The sequence below is a fragment of the Megascapheus bottae genome, unplaced genomic scaffold (genome assembly GCF_031878675.1).
Source record: "Megascapheus bottae isolate mThoBot1 unplaced genomic scaffold, mThoBot2.hap1 H_2, whole genome shotgun sequence".
NCBI classification, from domain to species: domain Eukaryota; kingdom Metazoa; phylum Chordata; class Mammalia; order Rodentia; family Geomyidae; genus Megascapheus; species Megascapheus bottae.
In genome coordinates, this window is record NW_028327859.1 from 116634 (window position 1) to 144526 (window position 27893).

The following is a 27893-nucleotide window of genomic DNA, read 5'->3' on the forward strand; positions in this document are numbered from 1 at the left end:
GCCTTTGATCTTTTGACCATTTTATTTATTTATTTATTTTACCAGTCCTGGGCCTTGAACTCAGGGCCTGGGCACTGTCCTTGGGCTTTGTCAAGGCTAGAGCTCTACCACTTGAGCCACAGCACCATTTCTGGCTTTTTTCTATGTATGTGGTACTGAGGAATCGAACCTGGGTCTTCATGCATGCTAGGGAAGCACTGTATATTCTACAAACAGCTTCAATATTTTGCTGAGTTCTCCCTTCCTGAGATATCACCACGGATGTATGCGACCATTTATATCAGCTAAGAACATCTATGACACCATAAGGTTGTCTACCTGAAGACCTCAAATCAATGACCTTTCAGAATAACCCCAGCCGAAGTTACCTGATACAGTTCGATGCGTTGCTCAGGCACTCTGGCTTTGGGATTCTGCAAACGAAAAACTCTGAACTCCGCCTTCACCAAATTGGAAGCGTTTTTCTCCATTGTTGAGACATCAAAACGGACAATTCTGAAGTAGGGTCTGTAGAAAGTAGGCGGAATGGCATCTGAAAAAGGTCAGGGAAATGGTTGAAAAGGATAAAAATCCACAACATACTCTATCAAATAAAATAAAAAGTCAGTAGGAGATCGTCCTGAAAACCCAGAAGAGAAATATCTACAGAATAATTTCCTTTCCAGTGGTCAATTTAATACTATTAACAATTTAACCAGAGGAAAAAAAATGCACAAACATGTGCATCTGGTTACAGAAATAGCAGATTAACAGAGATTAACACACCACTTGTAACTACATTTGAGGGCAAACAGCCCTGTCTTTTGAAGGTTGACAGAGTGGGTAGAAAATCCTAGATGGTTAGAAATTGGAACAAGTTCATGACAGTTGATGCCTGGAGAAAGCTGTCATGCTTGCATACACTTTAATCAAATGTGCCAAGAAAATAGCAACTAATGACAAGCAGTTAGCCATGTATTCCCCCCAACCCCCGAAAGTTCAGTATCTAAATATTCTACTTTTATTTGGGCACTTTTTGTATCTTTTTTGGCTTCAGTAAATTGGGTTTTTCATACACAATACAATACATATGACCAAATTAGAATTAGGAAATTTTGAATAAACTGGCTACATTAGATGCAGTGTTAAACCCTTCGGTCTCTCTCTCTCTCTCTCTCTCTCTCTCTCTCTCTCTCTCTCTCTCTCTCTCTCTCTCTCTCTTTCTCTCTAACTCTCTCTCTTCCCCCTTCATGCAAGTACTGGAACTTGTAATCAAGACTTGGGCACCACCCCTTACCTTTTGCTCAAGGCTTAAGCTCTACCACTTGAGCCACAACTCCATATCCAGCTTTTTGCTGGTTAATAGAAAATAAGAATCATGGATTTTCCTTCCCAGGTTGGCTTTGAACCTTGATCCATATATCTCAACATCTTGAGTAGCTAGGATTATAGGCAAAGCCAGGGCACTTGGCTACACATGTGTTATTCGAGGTAATGTCTACCAGTGGGGGAGGGGATTCTAACCAATAAAGAGTCAATACAAATTCCTTCAGTTCCTAATGATGTCTAAGACAGAGTTGAAGACAACTTTGAGTTCATCGGCTGCTTAGATTTTTGCAATTATTTTCTAGCAATCCACAATTACCTTTGAATATTCAAGTGAGGGATATCCAAAGTCCAACCCAAGACAAAAAACAGATTAGTCCTATACCCCTGCTTTTATATCTAATATCCACTTATTGTGAGCCAATCCTGGACAGACCTTCTGTTACAAATATGCTTGTACAATCTTTTTCCACATCTCTTGCAAATTTACCTTCCCCATTCCACAGAGTTCCATCTAATCTGGTGGCTCCATCGCTTTCTACCTTTTGTCCCATTATGTAGCTTCATTACACATAATCTTTCACAGTTGTTTGTTTCTCTACAAATGTTTTCATTGTTCCCATGCTCTGTTTCTTTATTGTGTTCTCTCCTGTGAAATTTTAAGCATCTTGAGACTACTTTCTAATTCTCCCTGATCCCCCACCCAGCCATCAACACACACACACACACACACACACACACACACACACACACACACACACACACACACACACACATATTTAGGACTGGACTCTACACACAAGGAGTTTGCCAAATATATACTGTTTGCATAGTTGGTCATCAATGGGAGTCTTGAAAGATTCAGGTATCTGACTATGGGCAATGCCAACTTATTAAATAAACAAGCTTTCTCATTGTTCTTAAACTAAACATAAATATCTTTCATGATTTCTTAGGAAACTCATGGCCTGACAATTACACTAAGGAAAAAAAAAATGAGGAGTAGGAAGAGGGGGAGGAGGCAGCCAGGATCTTATGGACATTTCTTCATCTGAAGAGCTCTGCATTTTTTTTCCCTTTGTGTAGACTTCTTCCATCCCTTTCTCATAGACTTGAGACTCCAAATCCAGGCTCATAAAAAGCTGTGAATTCCAACTCATGCTCTGCCCAAGGCTCATTTCATAAAACAACTATGCTAGTGGATGGCTTTGTAGATGGTGATTAAGTCTCAGAAACCAACCAATAAACAACAAGCCCCCTCCTCAACCCACTGGAGAAAAAGAAAAGCATTCATGCATTCATGCCCATCCAGTGATAACCCCATGATGCCCAATACCTCTGAACTCTGGGAAACGTCGGCGAGAAGCTGCCAGGCCTTAAAACATTGGTACCAGCAGGAAGGTTTACGAAGTCCCTTAGCACAGCAGTTTGAGAGGATGCATCTTTTATTCTTTTTGACTATATGATTAGGAGAGCTGGTCCCACCCTAACCTTGTGTAGCTAAAATCAGGCCAGGTGCCCAGACACAGTGGGCTGGGCAGAGCTAGATCCAGGTTCTCTGGCTTGTGGTCCTTTTTTAGCTAGCACTTTCCACAGGCCAAGTGGCTACATTCATCTTTACTTATCTTCCTCATTAGGCAGTAGAAGCTTCAAATATCCTTTGGTGGCGGGGGGGGGGTTCCCAGGAAAAGCAGGGCTGCTTTAGTGTGTTTCCTGTCGTTAATAACAGCACACAACTCATTCACACATGCCCTTTTCCTCAAATGGAATTCCCATCGTATGTGCTGCTTCCACAAACACCCCTCTTTCACACTCACCTGCCTCAGTTGTATCCTTCCATCAAGTTTGTAAATAAATGCTCTTGAGATTTATTTTTATTCTCTGTGGTGTTTATTAAACCATGAACAATTTTCTTTTGCCTCTCTTGTTTTTCTGCCCATACACTCTTCCTTTTTACAGCTGCCTTAGGGCACTGGGTCAATTTTGTTTCTTCTTCTTCTAAGCAAATGGTCCAATGATCCTGTCACAGGCTTTTGAGCTCTGAAGGGGCATGTGCAAATATTTACAAGAGTGACTTGATAGTTAAGTCATTGTTCTGCTCGATTCCTCTACATGGCCAAACAGTACTATGTCTCTACAGTACTGTTTAGGAGGTTATTATTTCAACTGTCTGATAAAAACAAATCTGTTTGGATGTCTTAGGTTCTTTATAAATAGAAGCAGTATAGCATGCAAGGTGACAGCATAGCCCAGCAGCCTGACTGCTGACTCAGTTGGTGCATAACCTCCATGAAGTGACCAAGCCTGGAGAAAGCACCACATACAAAGCCCAACAGAAACTGCTGACTGAACAACTATTATTTTCAAGGACCAGTCCCAGCTGTCATCTGCTGTGGGTCACAAGTCCCACCCCCCTCCTGCCACCCCACCTGAATGATGGACTTGAACAACTTGCCAAATGTCTTCTCAATTGGGAGGGGAAAAATGTGAACTGCTCTGGCCCTGTCTGTCGCCCGTAAGTGCTTTGGGAGGCATGGTGCAAGGAGCTGAGAAGATCCATCCGCAAGCAGTCAGGACGGGCTATAGGCTCACTCCCTCAGCTCTGGGCACCAGAGGAGCAGAGTAGGTGTTTGATGGCTTGCACAGCTCTGATCCACCCACTTAGTCTTGGAAGGATTGAGCTTTTTCCTCTGCTTCCTCCAAGAACTCATTCCACCCCCCTCCCATCTGGAATGGGAGTTTTCTCTGAAGTTTTCTGTAATTCCAATCTCAGTTCCTATTCCATTGCCAGGTGGTCAGGTACTTGTGCCTGCCCTTTGCCAAGTTACCCACAGTCGCATGCTGGCCCTCTCCTTCCTCTCGATTTCTAACCCACTTTTTTTAGTTCAATCAAATCGATTTTCCTTTCACCTTTCTCAACCAGCTGGCCAGCTCTGCTCTGGCCCTGTGCTTTCCCATGCACCTTCCTCTCAGGGAAAATCTTACACATAGAGATTCCATGTGTCAGCAAGTGAGTGGCGTCCTCCACATCTCAATTTCTGGCCCCATACCCCTACTGATTCCAATTTGGAGAAATGAGGAGAAGGGAAAACTAACTACTTACTAATTTCCAAAGTAACGGTGTACAGAGAACCTAAATATAGTACTTAATCATAAATAACTTTTTTTAACATTGTATGTGGATTCGAATCTGTTCCAAATAATTGAATCACATATATTTTCTGTTCCGCTTGTAGGCCCCTTTATCTCAGAGAACTTTACTGGCTGTTCTTTAGGTCTCTTGTAGTACAAGGCTGGCTCAATGGTCATATGAGTAGAGCAGGTGCAAAGAAGAGTCCCCACATTCATCAAAGCCTCATATTTAAATTTTATAATAGTCTGTGATCACCATCTTGAAATTCTTAGTAATTTTCTCTTTGAATTCATGCTTCCTAAGTAAAGGTCTACCAGATTGGGGGAGGGGGTTGAAAACTCAACTCTGTACTAACCCAGCTCCCCATAAGTCTTTGCATCCTATCTCTTATCCTTGAGTGTTCCTCACCTTATCCAGCCTTTCCTGGTGCCTGCACCCTGTGACCACCGCCATCCTCAAGAAGTAGGGGTACACAAACAATTTGTGACATTTCACGGCAGGACATGTTGGCAGCTAGCTGTTTCACCCCAAAGCAGGCAATGACCCAGTGTACTCAGTGGGGATAACTCAATAGGGACTTCTAATAATCTAAGTATCAAGTGCATCTTATTGCAGAGTTTACACTTATTTGGGTTGGAGAAGTAGCTCCACAAGAAGAGAAATGCCTGGCTCCAGAAGGTGTCGCTCTACTGGCTGGTGTCCAGGGGACCCCAGCAGCTGGTGGGCTATACGTTCTAAGTTGTAACAGGGGCCTTAGATGTCTCTCAGGGTCTCTTTCAGTCTGGGAGTATCCTTGTACCCAAAGGAAAACCATCATGAATAGCCCATCGTTTTACTCATGCATGCATACACACTATAATTGCACGCACCAGATATGGAGGGGGGAGGAGAGACAGAAGAAAGACATGCAAACAAGCAAAAAGTTTTATGTATATATATATATATATATATATATATATATATATATATATATATATATTCCAGACTCTTCAACAGCTCTATTTTATTGAGTTTCGAACAAGAGTCTTTTCTATCATTTTCACTTGGAAGAAAAATGGCTATGAATCCTATATGGAACCTTGTCACATGACAATGTCACACAGATCTCAGTGCATGCAACAAAAGACCTTTAAAACCATCTCTGTTCTAAACAGAAATCAGCCACAGCATAGTCAAGTGACAGCAAGGACGTTCTGTGCCTCCCAAGGATTGTTTTTTCTTCATCTATACCATGAGGTAAACACACAGTCAAGTATGCTGTGAGGACTGCATGAAGAAGCAGAGGGAAAAGCCAGAGCCCTGGACCAAGCACAAATTTCCACTTGAGTTCCTCTCTGTCGCCATTCCCATGGTGAAGAAAAGCTGCCAAGTGGCCACTGGGCCTTCATTGAGGGCCCCAGGGAGAGAAAGTGCTCCTGCTGCCTGACACACTTAATTAGAGGAGCAGAGAATGAACAGAAGCAGCTGAGTGTCCTGGGGCGGTGAATGAAAAGCTGTATACTCCAGTTCCTCCCTGCTGCATGGAAAAGCATTAGTCACCCTAAGCCCTTGCAGGCTTGGCCTTCACCTCCCACTGAACATCAGAAAATGCTGACCATCAGAAAGGCAAGACAATTCTATCTTCCCAAATAATTACCAATCCTACCCCCCACCCATGAAGCCATTCCACCTCCCCCTGCAGCACTCATGGTAACACATCTTTTAAATAAAAAATGTTCAAAACCAAAACCCTAAATGGAAGGAAGGTCATTTAACAACCTTGACATGTGCCACCCATGGAAACAATATCCCCAGGATTCCCAGCCCCCAGCCCCTAGGCAGGACTAGGTGTCAGTCATGTATCGATTGCATGCTCTATTGGGTTGTCTGCACTGTAAAATTGGCAGGGAAAGAAAGGAAGAACGTGTGCTCACTTTGCAGTGTTTGGATCTATGATCTACTGGTATCTGGTGCGTTGGTTAAAGCAGTGGTTCTTAAAGTTTTGGAATCCCGGCATTGGCCTCAGCTGGGGACCTGTGAGAAGTGAATCACACAGGTAGTGTGACATACATCTGCCCTGAGAACCACTGAGATACAAGATGCTTGCTGACACCTCGCTGGTGAACCAGTGTGAGTTAATGATAACAAACAGACTGGCAGAGACAAGGGATAAGAAGAAAGGAATTTTAGTGTGTGACAGTCGTTTTCTTGGAATCAGCACTGACCAGATTCCATCAAAGGCAACCTGTTACTGGTCTCAGTATTCTTGTGGCTGTTGACAAAAACACAGAAAGGTCAACAGGCCAAAGTGAAACGCAGGCATGGGTGTTCAAGGGTTTTCAGGAGCCTGAGAAAAGACTGCATCCTGGCTGAGATAGCCACCATCAACTTGAATTTCAGATCCAAGTTAGTCTTCTTGTGAGAGAGGCTTGAGCAACATGTGGGCCCTTATATGAGTGGTCTTAAAGAACAATGACAGGGACTTGTTGAGTATTCAGCCAACTTCTGGGGAAAGTCTAGGTATTCAAGATGAAGAGAACTGTTGAATAGAATACAGAATAAAAGAGAAAAGAAAGCCACCAAAACCCCAGCAAGACAAAAGTGAAGCTAAGGTTTTGGATCAGGTGTAATCCATTCAAAACAAAACAAAAAGCCAGACGGAAGAATGTTTCATAGCATGGCTCGCTGGACTATAATGGACTATTGTAATGTTCCTCTGGTGTTTCTACTCCCTTCAGCGAAAGGCACAGGTAATGCTGAGCTTGGATAAGAGAGGACTTAGACACATCAAATCCCTGGGAGATTCAAAACTTTATCAGCTTGCATTTGGAAAGCTGTTACCATCTGTAACAGTTCAGAGGCCTATTGGAGCTCAATACAGAAGGACATTTCTAGTAACTTAGAGTAAGTTTTTTAAAAAAATAAATCAATGACCTCATCTCTCTTCCAAGGTGGTAAGCTCCTTCCTCAGTGGAAGAGTTCAGGCACTAGCAAGAAGGCAGAAGGATTTCCTAGATTTGATGGTAATGTGAACTAGGGGCCTTGCAGCTCGCTCCTAGCTCTGCCATTAAATCATATTCATCTGATGTTCTCCAAAAGTCATATTTTTCTTCTTTGAGTCCCACTGTTGGGTAATTTTCATTTGCATCATAAACACCTAGTTGCTTATTAATATCAGAACTACCCAGTGAATATCAGGGGATTCCTTCCTCATGCTCAGTACTGATGTTGAATTCAGGGCTTCATACTAGCTAAGCAAACACTCTGCCACTTGAATCAGGTTTCCAATTGTTTCATTTCTGGTTTGTTTTCCCCAGAACCTTAGTGATCCTCCTAACCTCTGCTTCCCAAGTAACTAGAATTCCATGTGTATGCCACCACACCTAGCACGATCAGGTAGTTTTGTTGTTGTTTTTGTTTTCAAATAACTTCTGCTCAGAAGTTTACTGTTTACTGGTTTGAAAAACAAGTGTTGGCCAGTCTTCCCTTGCAGCTTCTCCCTATCATGAAGTAACTAGGGATAGGGAAAAAAAAAATGTTTATTTGACCATCTCCAGCATAAAAGGAATCCTACTCCAAGAGGCCCTTTCCATTCTGTGATAGTTCTAGCCCTCATCTCTGTAAAGAAGATCTTTTAAATCCTATTCTGAAGATGAAGAAAATAAAATATAAGGCTTAATTTTCTTCATCTTCAGAATAGGATTTAATTAAGTATAAGGCAAGTAAAATAACCTTTAGCTAAAGTCAAGTGTGCCTGGAATGAACAGAATGACCTTCCACATCTCCTCGGCAGTGGTAACTGCCCTAGAGTCCCTTCAGCAGTGATGGACGTAGACTCGTGACATGCTTGAGAAGTGTAGTGACCCCTCACTGCTGACACCCCCAGCTTTGAGGGAAGTAGTTTGAGGGGGGCATTACATAGCCCTCAGAGTGCAGCAAGATAAGTAACCCACCAAATAGTTGGAGGGCAATAAATTTGCTACTATTTGTATGTACACAGACACGGCCAGCAAGAAACCAAGACAATTGTGTTTTGGGGTTTTTCTGAAATTTGTCTTGGCACACTGGATATGGATTTTATTTCACCGCCACATCCCCAACACTGCTAACATTCAAGTCACAGCAATTTAACACAAAATGACTGAGAAATAAACAGCACATCGACCGTGGTTTCTGATTTTTCTCTCCGGCCATCCCACCTATTAAATGTAACCCAGTACCAAAAGCATCTGCAATTTAAAGTGGGAGTCTCGGAGCAGGGAGGGGAGATGGTGTCAGCCTTGACATGCTGCTGGCTGTGGGGACCCTAATTGTGTCAGCATCAGCTTATGTGACTTGGCCTTCATCGTGCTGATATTGGAGACCAGGCATTCTGTCAGCAAGAGTGTTTAAGCCCCTTCCTACACAGTGCAAACAAAGTAAAATAACAGTGGTGCTGGGCATAGTGTTTGGTTTTCTTGAACTGCTGCAGACACGGGGTTTCCATCTTCCCCATAAATTCCCACCTACTTGGAGATAGCTATGGCACCTACAGTTGCTCCAGATTTCCCATCAAGCTCAGGGTTTTTGTAGGGTCCATTGGGGCTTTTGAATAAAAGCTGTGGGTGCTGAAAGGCTGCTGACTGAGGCTGATGACAGCCTAGTGAGTAAGCTAGGGGAGATTCAGAGACAAAGAAGCATGAAGCAAACATAACTGAGCCCACATATCTTTGCAGGTGGACAGTGAGTATGACAAATCCTTCCCAAGGAATTTGGCCATGATTGATGTGTTTGTCTGTCTTAGGGATTGTTTTATTTTCTTTTTGAGACAGGGTCTCTTTGTTATGGCCTGGCCCAGGCTCAAATTTGGTATATACAGCAGACAGGCCTCGAACTCCCAATCATCTTATGTCACTAAGTCCTTCGTGCTGTGGTTGGTTACAAATGAGTGTCACAATATCCAGAGACAGAATAGACTATTGCAACAGCTTTTCTATGCTATGATTTTATCTTTTAGAGAGTATAAATTCTCTTTTTTGCCTTTATCTCTCTTCCTTCTTACTCTCTCCTTTCTTTGTTCCATTTTCTCTCTTTTTCCTCTCTTTCTTACCTTCCTTCAATCTGTGCCTTCATTTACAGATATCCAGGGGACAAAACAGTCACTTTTTTGGTCCACCAATGACATTAAAATATTCCATGACCCCACAGTCATTACAACTATTGCAGAATTTCCAACTAATGGCTCCACACAGCACAATAGCAGGAAAGCAACATATGTTGATTCCTTCAGTGACTGTAACTTAGGAGGGAGGGAAAAAAGAGAAGATATCATGCTTAACCCCTTAATAAGAACCACACTTTATTTTCCTTCCATGTTTTTATAGATTGAGAAATGGAGGAGTAAAATCTTTCCAGGATTACATCAAACATTGGCAAAGAACAGATTAAACTACAATGTCAATTAAATTGACATTCTTACTCAATGTTGGACCATCTTCCTCAGCCCTACAAATAACCCAAACAAATAAACTCTGGCATTCCCTTTTCCAGAAAGGAATTTACTTTCCCTGCAGCACTGCAATGATTCGTGTGGACTTTTGACATGCTTCGTGTGTGTAGTGGCTTCTTGTTAGTCTGAAAATCCTTCCCTGATATTTTATAAAATTGTAGCAATGGTGAACTGATGGCCAATCCCTGTGTCTACTGTGAGTTTTCCTATGTGTCTTTTGTAAGCTTCTCCCTTGTGGCCTAATTTCTTTGTGTGGGGGAGGGAGGTTACGGCAACTGCTTAGGAGCACTGTCTGATTTGTTGCTCTGCTTAAGTTAATAAGAGGCAGGGTACACCCTGCTAGAGTTGCAAACTGTTTACCAACTTAACCAAGAGAAATGAACTGTTATAACTAGAGTATTAAATTCATGGTTTGGAAGTGAGCAAACACGAAGAGGAATAGATGGTCTGGATTATCCAGTTGGACAGAAAAGGAAAGCAAAGAAGTGACATTCACTTTCTCTGCAGCACTTCGGGGTAGCAGAAATGAAGACACAGAAAGGGAGTGCCTGCTGCCAATTAGATGTGCTCTCAAGGTTAACTACTTTTATTGCAGTTTTATCTATAATGAAACAAGACAATTTTCACTCAGAAAACTGTCAGTCATATAAACTCAGAACTCACATAGGTGACCCACTCCAGCCTTTGGTAGGTGCAGCTGCATATAATTTCTTCCCTCTCATGGACTGAACGTTGCTTATTTATAGGCATTCTACGACACAAGGTGATCCTTTCCCTGGACATTTTGCAGCCAGTGTAATGTCTTCATCTCTTACTTTCTTTTCCTTCCTTCCTTCCTTTTTATTTTCTTTCTCTTTCCATGTCTGTCTGTGCTGGTCCTAGAGATTGAACTCAGAGACAGAATGCACTCTCACATTTTGTTTTCTCAAAGCTGGCATTTTACTACTTAAGCCACATCTTCATTTTGAATTTCTGCTGATTAACTAGAGATGCAAGTCTCATAGACTTTTCTGCCCAGGCTGGTTTGACCTGAAATCCTCAGATCTCAGCCCCCTGAGTATCTTGGAGGACAGTTCTAGGGAACCAGCAGTTCCTGGCTCTTCTCTGACTAGTCTTTTCTGAACAAACAGCCTCTGTTTCCTTTCCATGTTTTCATGAAAGCTTTTCATCTTTTATGGTTATTCTCTCCCGCAATCTTAAATTAGACCCTTACATCTTAGAACATAATTATCAAATAGGATAGAGTAGAACTATATCATCTGTCATGTTGTAGAACTTAAAGTTTATTAATGCATCTCTTTCTTTACTTGTTATTTTTAATAAGTTTGGGGTATTTTCCCTACACAAACCATTTTAGGACACTGCCATCTTACACTTTGGCTGTAGGGCTATTGTTGCGCAAAATTCACAATATACTGCTACTTGATGTATAATTCAATTTACTGGATTTGATTCCTTACTGAACAAATGCTGAGAAGAATTTAAAGTATAATATGGTAGACCTGTGAACTTATTAAATATTTTTCAGGAGACAGGTACATAAAATCAGAAGGGACTGTTGTCTAGTACATTAACCCTCTCTTCTCCTTCCCTGAATTCACAGGTAAGGGACAAAGTGTCTAGAGCTCACTTAAGATGGGCACCAACCAGAGGCTCACAACCATCCAGGAGGCTGAGATCTGAGAACTCTGGTTCAAAGTTAACTCAGGCAAAGAAATTCCATGAGACTCTTATTGCCAATAAACCAGCAGAAAATACAGGCATGGCTCAAGTGGTAGAGCACCTGTCTTGAGTAAAAAAAGTAAAAAATGAGCATGATGTCATCATGCATTCAAGGCCCAGTATTGACACAAGTGGATATAAACTAAATCCACACCAGAGATCCTCCAGTGTGTGTGCGTTCACTTCTCCAGGACCTGCACAGTGTGCTTCTCATCTCTAGGAGAGGCAGCCATGCCTGCAAGAAAGGGATTCTTGATGTAGTCACACATTGTCACCATGATAAGGACTTTGGTTTGCTCAGTGGCACATCTTTAAGATGCATTAGCAGGAAAGCTGAATCGTCCTGAACATAGCCAGTGTGAAAATAGCCAGTGAAAAATTCTAGAGTACACCTCACCACAGAATGTCCATGCTCTACTAATCAGAATATTTGCTTCTCAAGATGCATCCATCAAAGGCTGAAAGGAGAGTCTAAGTGAGTCTAACAAATGACAGCTCTCTCTCTCTCTCTATCTGCAACAGAAGGATGGCAAAGAGCAAGACATGCTTAGAATAAATTTTTAGTTACCGGATGCCTATATTAGTATTTCCATCGGAAGCCTGTTAGTTCCTGTAGAACATTGGAGGTTCAAAATACGGAGCTTTCTGAGGGTCGCCGGCTGTATTCATTAAGGGTGTGCACTCACCCTCATCCTGTTTGTACTAGCAATGCAGCTATGGGCAATTAAGATATGGGAACATACAGGAATCATAGGAATCCAGATGTACTGTGGCATGAATGAGTTCTGGAATCAAGCCAGGGGTGTTATACTTGTGTGAAGAAATCATGTTCATTTGGCCACTAAGCACTTTTCTGTCCTTCAAGTCTGGTCCACCATTGGTGAGAGGAGGTAGAACAGGCTTTAGGAATCTCCACTGCAGAACTAAACCATGGTGACGCCTTATAAAATGTTTAAGTATGTGATATTTTCATTTAATTGAACTAGCTGAAAGTGAGCTCTACAGTTGAGTTTCCATCTCATTATTTTTGTCTGGAGAGCCTATAAATTGTCCATATTTTAATCTGCTCTGAAGGAGCTGGAGGGACACTGGGAGAGAAGAGTGACTGAAAATAACAGCCAGAGCATCCAAAAACTAAATCCAATCAGTTCCAATTTATTTGAGGCCTCAGAAGAGTTGGAACAAACTATGATTCCAAGAATGGAAGGAGAACTCTTAAGAAAGAATAAGTGTTTTCTTCAGGGGAAAGTTTAACATCTATACTACAGCTCTCTGCTTTCTGTTTTCTTTAGGAACTTTGAAGAAGGCCTTGAAGAAAGCTTTGTGACAAGGGTGAAAACTCAGTGGGTTTCTAAAGCTCTCTCAGGCAGTTGGTAGAAACAGCACAATTGCCTTTATTGAATTCCAAGCCAATGGCTCTCCTATGTGTTCAAACATTTATTTAGTCCTTTTTAGAGAAAAATCCTTGCAATAAGACCAATGTTTTATCAGTATGTCATAGTGAAAGTGAAAAGAACTTCCCAGAATGCCACAGTGAGTTGTGTATGTTGGGCATTTAAAATATCTCAGAGAAGGATTGATCCTGGAACCCTACAGGTATTTTGTAAGACTACCCTTGCTTGTAAGGCCGGTGTGAGTAAAGGGAAAGGCAAAGGGCCAGTGAAAATGGGTCTTGTATGATGTGGACTGGGCTGAGAAGGGATATGAAGTTCACAGTACAGGAGACTTTTCAGAGGGGAAGGTTTAGAGGAAAGATTGGTGGTCTGCCTTCCCTACAGACTCCATCATGGGCATCAAGATAGTCCCTTTTCCACACCCACACCCACACCCCCACTCCCCCCCCCCCACACCTTAGTTCCCTCATGTCTAAAATCATGTTGGGTTTGAATAAGATTCTTCCACCCACAGCTGGTTGCAATGCCACTGTCTGCCTCTGAAGTTACTGGGATTCAAAGCTAGGAGGCACAGTCCTGTAGCCTACTGTACCTTTTCTGGTGGTAGAGACATCAGGGCCCTTACCATGCCCACTTCTGTTCTTGACTTGTAGCCTCAACCCTTCCTCTCTCTTAACCACCAGCACATAAAAAATCTTGACAAATTTTTAGTACTCTAGTCAAATAACTACAGGACATGTCTGTCACAGTACTCATGTGGCTTCATAGTAACAGATCACATGCACGAACGCTCTGATATATCCTATCCCCCTCTCCCCCAACCCCCAACTGCTCCGCTCCATACCTGAGTACATGGAAACACTTTCAATCTGCAGACTTGCCAGGCACTGCTGATCTGTCCCCCAGCCCTCTGATCCTTCACCAACAAACCCTCTTCCATGAGTCTGCCCTATAGACAGCTTCACTGGAAAGTATCTCCAGTTGTTGTTCCACAGCAGATTCAGTTTCTCCCTCCTTGGTGTCTTGACGATATCTATCATATTGTCTATTATAGTTCCTATGTTGATAGGTATGAGAAGCTAAGAAACAGAGATTCATACCCATTTCTGTAGCTTTAAACAGTGATCAATTGGCAATTACTGCAAGGGCTAGATGGAAGGGTACATGCTTATAATCCCCATATTTAGGAGGCAGGAGGATCAAGAGTTTGAGGCCAACCTGATCTATAAAATGGGGCCCTTCTCAAGATAAAATAAAAGAAGAAAGGAAAGGGAAGGAATGAGAAGGGAAGGAAAAGAAATGGAAAGGAAAGGGACAGGACAGGAAGGAAAAAGAAGGGAAGGGAAGGAAAGGAAAGAAAAGAGAAGGAAAAGAAAGGAGGGAGGGAGGAATGGAGACAGTAAACAAAAGAGAGAAGAAAAGACACAGACAATCTAGTAAGGATTTAATGAGTGATGACTATGCATGTGCTAAGTACTCAATGTAAGCGTGTATACTATTAACAAAATGGAAGGAGCAAAGTGAAAAGGGTTGTACTTACTTGCAGAGACTGTCATCAAGACTGTCCCGAAAAGGAACGTAGCGGAAGTTACCAATCTCAAGACAGTAGCAATAGCAGAAACCACATGGATGAGAGTCATCTCTTTCATTGTCTCACATGGCCATCAGGTCTGCTCTGCTCCTCATCTTGTAATGTTAGCCACAGGAGCTTGTGGGCAGACATGCGCATGATTCAGTAGGATATATCTCAGAAAACTACTCTGGGAATCAGAAGACTTTTTGAGTCATGGGATCCATTGATAAATCACATGTGTCACACAGTGACACTGCCACAGAAGTATCCACAAATTTGAGAACATTGTATAAAGTACTTCTCGGGCATCATTTTTTTTGCCAGTCCTGGGCTTGAACTCAGGGCCTGGGCACTGTCCTTGGGCACTTTTGCTCAAGGCTAGTGCTCTGCCACTTGAGCTATGGCACCACTTCTGGCTGTTTCTGAATATGTGGTACTGAGGAATTGAACCTAGGGCTTCATGCATGCTAGGCGAGCACTCTACCACTAGGCTACTACGTTCCAGGCCCCAAGCATCATTTTAATGACATCTGTCCCATATAAATGTCATCTATTAACAGTACTAGATAATCTTCCACTGTAGGGAAAGACCTAGTCCCAGCAGAAAGTCACCACAACAGCATGGAGCTGAAAGGGAAAAGTAGCTGGAAGTTGAAAATAAAATCTATCTGATCGGAAGGCCACACTTCGTGTCCCTTCCACTGCGTCACGTCCCTTTTCCTGATAAATGTTTGTTCTATAGTATTTCAAGGATCAGAAAGCGCCTTCTAATAGAGCTACACACAGAAGGAGCTAGAGTCAACCCTGGGCCGTATATGACAAGATTCAAGGTCTGGATAATCTGTGACTCTGTGTTGAGTCATAATTGTTTGAATCTTCAATTTTTTTCCACAACAAAAGAAAAGCAAGAGCAGGCCATGAGTTTAGTCTAGTGGTAGAATGCTACCACTTTGTGCCTAGCATGCACAAAGACCCGGGTTCGATTCCTCGGTACAGCATACATAGAAAAAAACCAGAAATGATGCTCAAGTGAGCTCTAGACATGAAAAAGCCCAAGGACAGTGCCCAGGCCTGAGTTCAAGGCCCAGGACTGGCAAAAAAAAAAAAGGAAAAGCCAGGAAGCTGGGTTTATGCAACGCCAATGGTGATTTTGAGGATGCTGCTTCACCTTCCTCTACCAGCCAAGATCACACACGGTGTATGACTTTTTTTTGGATCCTGACTCAAGGCTGACTGTTGCAGCTCAGGAAAGAAATAATAGTTTATTTGGTCATATCAAACCCTTCAGTAGACATCTCTCAAATTCCCAAACCCCATGGGCATGGAGATAAAAAGTTTCTAGCAAAGACTACCACTTCTAATTAAGAATTCTCAATTGGAGATGATGTATATGTTCCAGTGCATGTGAACTGGGATGCTTCACAATGCTCCAGCCAGATCCACACATGGCTGTGCATGTGAAAGGATGCTTGTAAAACACCAAGCGTTGAGCATATGGACGGTATCATTATTGAATTGAATGTACAACCCCATCCCAGCAGAGGTCATTCAAAGATAACATACAGGAGCTTATCTAATTCTACAGTCCTAAAATATCATCACAATCCTTTTGCTAGACCTTTTCTGAAGCAACAGAAAATGAAAAAACAATACTGAGCATGGGGTATTAAAAGATACAAATGCTATAGTATGAACTTCTGTATTATTTTTGTTATTTAAATGAATTTTATACTTCTTCTATGTCATTTTTTTTACAGAGTGTTTATAAGAGCCACAGAATTTTTAGAAATGTGATGTGGAAAGATGGAAAGACTAGAAGTGGAGCTGTGGCTCAATAAGTACAACACTAGCCTTGAGAGAAAAAGCTCAGGGAAAGTGCCCAGGTCTTGAGTTCAAACCTCCAGGACTGGCACATATATTTAAAAAAATGAATTATGTTTGAGAAAATGTTCAAGAATATGCCAAGAACATTCTGTACTCTCATACATGTACACATTTGGAGTGATTGAAAAGGTAAGCTCAGGGAAGATTAGAGCACCTAAGGCAAACAGAGGTGATTTCTGAAGATGATCTTAGCATACTCAACACACTTCCCCAAACCTGACCCCTCTACCCAAAGAGTAACTGGTTCATACAAGTTCCTCCATCTCTCTTCTACTTCAGATTTCAAATGATGGAAAAATCAATCTTTAGGAACTCATCCTTGAGGCTCAGTTCCTGTGCCCTGATGTCCAATGAGACACATTGGTGTTGAGAAGTCAGTAGAAAAAAAAATCTGATTTTTCAACACAGGAAAAACCGTGATGCCATACTTTGCTAAGGAACATAACCTATCACTGAAACTCAGCCATTTCATCTACAGGTGAGCCCCAGGGACTAGTAGTCCGGGTCATTCCAAATGTGTGTCTTTCAGTATACCTTTCTCAGGGGGGTCTGGAGGGGTGGAGGAGGCGACTGCTCTTCCCCAGACAACACTTTCCACATTTGCTTGTATAATTTTCCACTTTCAACTAAAAATACTGCAATTTGGGGAACCAGTAGCTGAATGAGGGTCTTTGCAAGGGGCTTGGGGTAAGGAGGCCCCACTGTTTGTCTTTCCATCCTCCTTGGAAGACAGCCTTGCACACCCCAGGGGGTGGAGGAAGGAGTGGGAGGCTCACTTCCAACACTTGGGCTTAATTTTTATACAAACACTTCGAAAGAGAAAAAAATTTTCATGGATTCAAGACACTGAGAGAAGCCCTCATTTAACAAAGACAGGGAAGAGCAGGAAGCATTTTGGGGCCTTGGGGTTTTGGGGTCTTGTTTTTGTTTGTTTTTTGTTTTGTTTTGTTTTGTTTTGCTGATCTGCAGAGATATCTTCAATCTTTACCCATTAGATGAAGTGATAAAAGTAAAGTAGAGACTGGTAAGTAGTTCCTTCCACATCAAAACAATTCTAGCCCACAAATGAGCACACAAGCATGAGTGTACACCACACACACACACACACACACACACACACACACACACACACACTCACATACAATCAACAAGATCTCATTTACTAGCTCTATTTATTGACACTCAGAGTTCAGAACAGGCTGTCTGGAGTTCTGCCTCAAGCCAATTCTCCTTTAGAAACATCCAGATTGCTAAGTCAGTCCAGAGTTCTAAGGTCCCATCTAGTTTGTCAGTTTCTCACTGGTGCCAAAAGAAGGTGGTGCTGGAATGGTGAATTAACATAAAGCAATTGAAGAATGAGATATGGGGTTGGCCCACACCCTGATCCTGGCTCTAACATGTGACCCTTGTCAAATATCTTTAATCTTTGAGCGTCAGATTCCATGCGTGGAAATGTTAATAGCATTCAGCTTATAGGGCTGTTGGGAAGGGTAGAGAATAAAAACCAAGAGGAGAGAGGGGTGGGCGCCTTGACTCCTGTGGGCCCTGCTGGATGCATTATCATTCCTTACTCTATCAGCTTGACTAAAGTCAAATTCCAGAGTGACCTTAGAACAGCACAGGCCTCAACTTGAGTAGTCTGCTTCACTCTATTAGGGACAATTGCCCTGTGTATAAATGGGGATACCAATGGAGTCTATCTCATACCATTTTGAAAATAAAATAGAATTGCGAAAGGAAACATCTATCTCTTAGCCTGGCACATAGCAGGGACCCCATGCTATTCTTTCTTCATAGATGCCAAGTTGGCAGCAAAGGGACTATGGTCACCTTCCCAAGCTACCTACTCCTTCAAGGGCCTCTTAACACTGAGCGCACTTCCCAGAGGCCCTACTCACCCCACCCTATTCAGCTCTGCTCTTCCTTTCCAGATGAAGTACAAATCTGGTAAATATTACACTTACAAGGTAACAGGTCTGGAACGCCTGGCATGTCAGGCGGAGTGCAGTTGCTTCTTGGCACCAAGACACATAGACTCTGCAGCCTAGGGCCAAACTACATTTGGCTGCTTTGTGCAATTCAAATAAAGATATTAAAAAAATATCTTCCAACTTTACAAACATTTGTACTGTTTGCTAATCAGAAGGGTTAGCTTTTTATTTAAAAAAATGATCTAAAAAGAACTTGGCATGCTGATTACTCTTCCTAACTTCAGAATCTAAGGAACTTAGCCTGTGTGTACAACACACAGGTTTCTAACGACACAAGAGTACAGTCATTTTGATATTTTAGACCAGGTGGAAAATGTTTCCTCAATTGTCAAGGCCTAGGCCATTTTCATTTCCGAGTTTGTGCCCTACACTATTTACCACATATAGTTACTCTGGTTCATAAGGTTGGAAAAGGAGCTGAATTCCCATCTAATGGTGATAATGGTAGCATTGGTGGGTGGGTGACTTGGACCTACCATGACAGAATGCCTGACCTGAGCAAAGAAGGAAAGGTTTATTTTGCTCAAGGTTTCAGGGGCTGAAGTCCATCGTGGTAGGGAGTGTGTGGAAGAGTGACTCCCCCCCAATCAGACAGGATGCAGCAGCTTAGAGCAGTAGCAGGAAGTGCCAGACAGGAAGTAGAGTGGAGCAGTTAACAGGAAGTGGCCAGAGCAAGATATAGTCCTTAAGGCAACACTCCCAGTAACCTACTTTCTATAACAAGGTCCCGGTTTGTTCAGTTTACAACCTACCAAGGGGTCTTTTGAAATGCTGAATTCATCAGGGGATTAAAGCATTAATCCTTTAGGATTATTAGAACAATGCCCTTGTAATCTAGTCATCTCTGCAAATTCCTCACAGACTCACACATGTGTGTGCTTTGCTTACCTCCTATGAATTTCCCAATTCGATGGAACAATCATGATTTTAACCATTATAGGCACAGCAGTGCGGTTTAGACTCAGGCCTCACAACTACTTGAGTCACATCCCTAAGCCTTTTTGCTTTAGTTATTTTTTAGAAAGGGTTTTAAATTTTTGTCCAGGGCTTGCCAGGACACTAATCCTCCTATCTATGCCTGCTGGAACCACAGCCTGGGCCACCACAAATGGACTAATTGAGTTGAAGCTTTTCTCTTGCTTTGGTTTCACAAGATGATCCTCCAGATCTTTACCTCCTGAACAGCTGGGATTATAGGCATGAGCCACTACACCTAGCATGAGCAAATCTTTTAATCTCTCATCATCTTGTTTGGCTCCTATGTGTAATGGAGAAAATAATAGTCCCATTACTGTCAGGATCAAATATGTCAAAGTCTATGAATTGCATAAGTAAGTACGTTGAGCTCCCAAAATACTACATAAATATGGTCGTTATTATTGTTGCTGTGATTGGCTGTATACCAAATGTGGATAAAAGGAGCAGGAGAGCTGTACATAACCAAAGAGATCCTGTAAGCAAAAGGAGTAAAATTTAATTGGATATTTCTAGACCCCACTGACTGTACATCTAAAAGCATGTGGAGGCAAGTGTAAAATATGATTACAGAGCATCCATTCAATTTCAACTTTGGCCTTTCCAGATTCAGAAACCAGGATACACTGAAGTTTTTAGGAAAGTACAAATTAAAAGCAGAGACCATTTTCAACAGGTCTCATGTTCCCCTCCAAACACTTAAGTAAGACTCTTCCTAAGTGGCAAACTTGAAGAATAATCAGTGACACTGTATATGGAATATTAGGAACAAAGGGAAGGAAGGAAGGAGGAAAGGAGGGAAGGAAAGAAGGAAGGAAGGAAGGAAGGAAGGTGAGGGAGGGAAAGTCCTCATACGTTTAAAGAAAGTAGTTCACATTTCTCCAGTCTACTTTTACATTGCAAGGTAGCCCTGAAACCAGCTGTTCTCTGGGGGTGGTGGAAGGTCATGCTTCAGGGACATGGGTGACAAATGGACTCTTCTGGCTGACTCCCAGCCTGGCTCAGCTGGCTGTGAAGGTAGCTACACTGGAGGGTAGCAGCCACAGATCAAAACCGGAAACAATTCTGATCTTACTTTTTCATTTTTTTCTAGACTTTGAAAACAATTTCACTTGATATTCTCAAGGTATGCCAAATTGAGTTTTTGTTTTTATTTAAGCTGGAATTTCTAGCTTCTCAATAGATTCTCAGAACAGAAAAAGCAAGGAATTTAGTAATGAACTAGAAATAAATGTATGAATGAGTTAATGACGATCTATTCACCAGCTAACATATGTAAGATACCTTTATAAGTTAGATCATTTCTTTGTTTAAAGACATGCTGTTTTAAAGAAAGAAATGCTGTCTTTGTAACTAATCCACACTTAGAGAAAAGAGAAATGAAGTTCAAAAGGTAAGGGATGTGAGTGGTTCAGGACTATAACCTTAGCTTCTCAGGAAGATGAGATCTAGAAGGTCGTGGTTTGAAGCCAACTTCAAGAAGAAAAGTCTACAAAATTATCTCTCTAAACTAAAACACAAGTCTGGAGGCATAGCTCAAATGGTAGAGAGCCAGGTGAACAAATTTAAGGCCCTAAGTTCAAACCCTAATGTTTGCAAAAGAAGAAAGAAGGTGGGGAGGAAGGAATGAAGGGAGGGAGGGAAGGAAAGGAGAGAGGGAAGGAAAGGAGGGAAGAAAGGAAAGGCCAAAAATGAGATACAAGGGGGAAATAAAAAAAGAAAAAAATAGAAAAAGGTATCTGATCTCAATATTATGCCATCAGGATTTTGCCCTGTCTTTTGTATGGGAGACCTGTATTTTCTTTCTAGTAGATCACAATCTAATTGTGACTGCAAGAGTCTTGCTGGCTCAGGGGTGAGTCACTTTTTTTGGCTTATCAACAGTAAGTTGGGATCGAGAAACCAAAGGTTGACATCTTCACGAAGTTGAAAGAAAGGGACCACCGTCTGTTACACAAAAGCCAAAGAAACAGAGAGCCCTATTATATGAACTCCTCTGTCTAGACAGATGACTAAACAGGGGTCCCTCCAGGGTTAGACTTGAATTTCCTCCATTCAGTCTGTTGGATATTTAGCAATAAAAAAGAAAGGGGGGGAAAAACCCGTTTAAAGGCTGCTGTACTAACCCATCCCCCCCCACAGACTCACATGCACACTACCCAGAGAGTAGTTTAAAAGTTGTTTCCATGCAGCCTTCATGTATTAAAACTTCAAGTACAAATCAACTTGAGACAAGAAGAACTCTAAAAATATTTGTGCTGTCTGGCTACAGATCCAAAAGCACTGGCCTAAATGTCCCTTTATGGCTCCAGTGACAGCAGTTTGAACTCACAGAGGGAGCAGGGTCTCATCCAGGTGTCCCTGTGGCAGGGGATAATAAAGCCTTGAGGTTGGCCTTCCCATTTGTCACAGGAGCTGGCAAGTGATCTCTCTCCTACTCCTTAAATGCCCTGGAGATGCTGAACTTTTTCTAACATATAAGATGAAAAATACTACTTAATGGCAAGAAAAAGTTTGTATTCTTGCATCAAGGTTGTGCCTTTGCACATACAGGGTGGTATTTCAATGATGGCTCACCTGTATAAACTTTATTCCTTCCCTCATTTTAAATATGTTGGCTGCCTAAATACGTAACATTCCTTCCTATGTATAAGGATTGGCAGCCCACAGGAACCACCTAAGGAATTTCTAGGGTCCTGGGCCATTGATAGGCACTGGTACTACTCTTACTGCATGCAGTTAGCTGTGTGAAGTGATGCCTGTCTGTAATTACAGCCCTTCCAAAAAGTGGAGGCAGAAGGATCATGAGTTTGAGCCCAGCCTGGCCTATATAGTGAGTTCAAGAACCAGCCTAAACTATAGAATGGGACCTTATCTCAAAAATCAAAAATAACAAATAACAACAAGAGGGGGAGAAAAGGAAAAGGAAATGGAAATCAAGTATGTCATTTGAGCTAGTAGTTTACCAGCCTGCAAACCAAATCAAACCAAAAACAGTATTCAGATTATAGAACAGAATGAAAAGCATCAGGCTTTCATATTACATACTATATTTACTATCCAGCCCAGGAAAGACAATAAACGCATGGATGCATTCAACCTGTATATAAAGATGTACTTGAAAAAACAATTTCCATTTTCTCAATGGGAATACAAAATAACATGCTTTCGCCCTTGATTTAGTTCTAATACCAGCATTCCTACTCATGGGCTTTTCTATATGTCCTCACTTTACATAGGTTTTTCAGGAGGAGAATGCTATATTTAAAAGAAAAAAGAAACATTCAAACTTATCTTTTTCCTTTGCTAATATATGCAAATAACTAAGGTTTTCCCTTAATACATTTTCTTTTTTGAACACCTCATTCTTTTAAATCTATTTTCATTTAAATTTAAGTTTTTCCTCTTACAGAGCTATTAGTAGGATGACCTTTGGCGTCTTACAGACCAAGTTCAAGTCTGGCTCTAATCCTTCTCCACTCTACGAGCCTCTGGAAATTACATGTGGTATCTGTAAGACTCAGTATCCTTATCTATAAAGCTGAGAATACTTGTAGTGCTTATGCTCATGTGGAGGTTAGCTCAGGACCACATGGAACCATTAGTAACTGCTGTTCAGCAGTCTTCCTTGTTATTATTAAAGATATCTGTCAAAACTCAGTCCAAGTGGATACATTTTCTATATTCAGAAACTCACTCAAAATATAACACAGTTAAGACAGTACCGTAATTTTATCAAAAGTTATGACTAACCCTCAAACCAAGAATCCCACACCTGGTTATACATTAAAATCATGAAGTCAGCTTTAGAAAACTAAAGATACCAAATCTCCAGACCAAAATTCCTGCAGGTAGACTAACATCTGTAGCATAAGCAATGCATTGAAGCCTTCCAGCATAATTCTCTGCATATTAGAGCTATCAAACAGAAACCACAGCCTTGGGAGTGGGCAAGGCTCCCAGCTCAGGACCCAAGTGCTTTGACCTCTGAAGCTTAAGTCCAAATAGGCCATGGAACCAGCAAACATTTGGTAGGTTAACTGCTGTTAGTGATTCACCTGCTTGGTTTCTGACAACCTGTTCTCTCCCTGAAAATCACACTGGGGTTAACAATCTTTGAAGGCATAGTGGTTGTCCGTCTTCAGGGAGCTACTTTCCTGGTGTCCTCATGCCAAACATGGACAAGGCAAGAAGTACGTAACGAACTTGGGAAAACAGCAACATAGACTAGGAAAACAGAGAAACAACTTCTGCTGCTGATGTGAACGCACACTCAGTCAGTTCCCCTTTGGAGCAATGATACAATCCAACTGAATATTAGAAAAATATGGTCTGACCATTTAGATTTCAGAAGGATCCAAAACCAATTTAGACTCCAGTTGGTGGACAAAGTTCACATTCAGCAAAACAGTTCCAGCAATTGCATCATGCACACAACAGGGCAATTCAGAAATACAGATGTCCAGCCATGTGCAAAACAATGCTTTCATTTTTGTCTTCTCTTTCCCACTACTGACCCCAAGAGCAGGCTGAAGAAGCTTAGCATCTGTTGCTACTAAGAATAGGCTATGGAGATGATTATTTATGAACTTGCAAGCAGAGTGCTACCTTGCAGGCTTAGGGGCTGTCAGAGCAGACAGCTGTTGCTGAGTTGAGGGTCAGACAGCAGATACATCTGTGTCAGGCAAAGGTTCTTTCTACTTTGCCCACTGGATCCAACAGGTAAGAGGGTAACTAAATGGTCTCCTTGATGAGTTGCTATCAGAACCAAGGTTCAGGTTAGAGCAAATGCAAGGAAATGACATAGTACATAACGCTGAAGTTGGCATAGAACTCAAATGAGAAAGAGCAACAAAACCATACTCTAGGAAATAGCACCAAGGGACACTCTCACAGAAACTTAGCCTGAATCCTTACTGTGGACATCTACCAAATACTGCTGGGCCTGTTAGAGCCGAGATGGAAGTCTAGGGCCTAGAGACTAAGAAATGTCGATGCATGTTTTGAGAGTAAGCCTACATTTCAGTCTTTCTCTGACATACATACATCACATAACAATGTCAGACGCAAATATCATATAATACATGAAGTCTTGATTCAGAAGCCTGGTACTTCCAATTGGGCCTTTGATATCAGATGAATTGGTCTGGATTAGGAGGGCATGTCATTTCCTCATCTGGAGAGATATAATTTGTGTGGCTATACTAGCAAACCAACTCCCCAAGTCTTTAGCAAATTTCCATTATAAAGTGTCCTATAATTCTACAGATACACCAACAGTGTGAATCTAAGCATGTCACAACCAAAACATCAAAAGGATTTTTGTTTATGTGGTGGTGCTAGTACTCAGCCTTGAACTCAATGTCTGGTTACTGTCTCATAACTGTTTTTGCTCAGGATGGTGTTTTACCACTTAAGCCATAGCTCTACTTTTAGATTTTTAATGGTTAAAATTGGAGATATGTGTCTCACAGACTTTCCTGCCTGGGGTAGCTTTGAGATCTGAAATTCTCAGATCTCAGCTCCCTGAGTAGTCAGGATAAAAGGTATGAACCATCAGTGATCAACCAGCGTTCTAAACATGAGTGAAATTCTACCCTTTTTCCTAACTCTTCTACCTAGTTTGTAGTACACTGAACTATTTTCTCAAAATTGACTAGCCTTCATTCCTGGACCAATCCCCACACAACCTTTCCTCTGTGCTGCCTTCTGACTATGTTAAAATCAGGTTTGGCCATATGACTTGCTTGTTCTACCATGGATCACCATGACCAAATTAGAGGATGTTTCCTTGGCCTGGATTCCAGAAAGGAAATCTCACAGAGCACAGTCAACGCACAAGGTCTACCAAGATGAATGCTATATTTCAAACTTCTGATATGCCACAGCACATCACAGGTCCTTCTCTCCATTCTGAGTCTTTGAAAAGAGCTCTCTTGGCTGGGTTGCAGTTGTTTGTACCTGTAATCCTAGCTATTCAAGAGGCTGAGATCTATTGACTGTGATTTGATACCAGCCTGGAAAATGGAAGTCCATGAGATTTTTAACTCTAATTAAACCACCAGAAAGATGGAAGTAGAGCCATGGCTCAAGTGGTAGAGTGCCAACTAAGAGACTCCATCCAGGACCTGAGTTCAAGGCCTAATACTGACACACATGTATTTTAAAAATGTATTTCTTTTATATAAACACATCTTCCCCCCTTGCTGTTCCATGATTCATAAAGATGGCAGTCATAGGAGATCACAACATGAAAGGACAAATCTCCTTCCAGAAAACATAAAATAGCTAGCTTCCTATTGCTGCTTGGTGAAGAAACTAAAATCTCAAAGGTCATCTTTGAAGAAGAAAATATCATCTCTCCTAAGAGGACTTCCTTCACCTCTACGGGCCAAGTTAAGCAATTCTTTTGGCTTCTTAGATGTCTTTACTTATAATCAAGCACACAGTGTTGACATTTTGTTTTTGTTTGATTGGTTTTAGTCTGCCTGACTTCCTCATCCAAGGGTGGCCTCCCTCCCACACGGAGGTCCCGGCTAAAATCCTGCATCTATCACCTGACACCCAGTACAGTCAGTTGAAACTTCTTATACAGTTGGATGAAAGAGCAAAATCAACATTCTGGTATGAAGTCTTATTGTTCAAAACTTCAAGAATTAGAAAGCAAACTCTGGTCCAATAGAAATTTCTTTGACTGATAAGAGACATAGTTTCACAAATTCCTTGGCCTATGACTTCATTGCAAGAAAAGCACTTCCATTTCATGCACAAGGCCCAGCTGGACAGATCCAAATTAAACTCAGACTTTCTGCTTCCCACGGAGAAAGGTAGTCTATCATTCCTGTAGACCCAAGTGTGTGGTCACCTATGATTCTAATGCTCTGTGTTCCTGGTCGCAGAGGTCAGGAGGATGATTACTAGTCAGTACAGCAAAGGCAAATGTCACTAGCTGTCACTGCACATTTATCAGCACAAGATGAGCGATCTAGAGGGTTATTTTCAAGCAGAGAAGACTACAGAGCTAACTCCCTTCTACAGTGGAAGAAGGTGAGTTGCCAATAACTATATAAAAGTAGCCAAACAAACAGCAACAATAAAATGATATAAAGAACCTATCACACTACTTCTTGAAAAGAAATCCACCTATGGCAAGATTGCTTGAGATCTTTTTTTATACGGCAGCATTACACAGAAATGCCAGTTGTAAGATTCCATTCCCAGGCATTACAAAGATCTCTTCACTCCTCCTTTGGATATTCTATGTTTCATTCTCAACCACAGTAGACATTTGGTGAAAAATCACTAGTCTTCCAATTGTATTCACAGGAAAAGCCACAGATCTTAGATGACCCACAATACCCACAGGAACCAGCCCTCATTATATTTATGGGGCAAGGGGAACTGAGGTAGCTGGTCCAGGGTTTTGCTATTGCTCCCCAAGTTGGCCTCAAACATGTGACTTTTTTGCCTCTGCCTCCAGGGTAGAAGGATTACAGGCCTATACTACTATTATCTTTCTAATCTCATTTCCAAGGACACTTTTAATAATCCTAGAACATGTCAAGAACAGCCTAGCAATTTCTATTGCCAGAAATGTCCTTTCCAATCACCCATTCTGATCTCATCTCCTTAAAGAAACCCATCACACATGCTGCATTTTTAAGATCTTGACTTACCCATCCCATCACCTCAGCTCATTCCTATAACCGTTATTGATTTTTGTTTTTCGTTGTCTATCTTCCTCCAACAGGAAGTAAACCCCTCCAAAACAGAGATCTTTGCTTTTATATTCATTGGGGGGTAACAACTGTGACTAGATCAGTGCCTGATGAAACCAGACATTCAATAAACACTGTTGAATAAATGAATGTTTGCTCTTTTCTTGAGTTTTATACACATTCAGCATTTATTTTAGAATTACATGATGTAGAGATGTTTGAAGCTTTGATGGGAAGTGAACTTGATTGTTCTTCTCATACTTCAATTAGCTATGTTAGTTAGTGATGTTAACAGACAGGGGAATGGGATATAGTAGGATATACTAGGTTGGTTGTCTCCCCAAAAAACTAAAGTAGTAACAGAACATTCATTACCATTTGGTTGGATTCAAAGTGCTGGTGGATCGGAAATCACATCAGATTACCAGAAGTTATAGAGTGGCACAAATTAAATATCAAGTAATTCAGTAATTTAGAGTCCCACCTGCTAATAATTGCTTGTGCAAAACATCATTTGGAAAAAAGGAAAGCTGAGTTTGGCTGAGATGGTAGAGTTTACATTCCATTGTTGGCTAGGTCTTAAACCCATGGAATATATCAGAACAGGATTCAGGCCATAAAGAAGATGGCGGTGCTTTTGACTAAATACTACTTTGGAGGAAATATATACTAACTTATACATTAAATAATAAGTGTCACATATGCATTGAACAACAGCTTTAAAACTCCCC

The 27893-nt window shown here is 41.5% G+C and overlaps 1 protein-coding gene across 3 annotated transcripts in view; it reads right to left on the minus strand.

Annotated features, from left to right (window-relative positions):
• LOC150038946 (transforming growth factor beta-2 proprotein) overlaps positions 1–27893 on the minus strand; it is a 75698-nt gene that overhangs the window by 27003 nt on the left and 20802 nt on the right. For all 3 annotated transcript variants that reach the window (XM_090328191.1, XM_090328192.1, XM_090328193.1), the window contains one exon: positions 369–532. In XM_090328191.1, coding sequence (XP_090184317.1) covers positions 369–532 — 164 coding nt within the window. The remainder of the gene's footprint in view (positions 1–368; positions 533–27893) is intronic.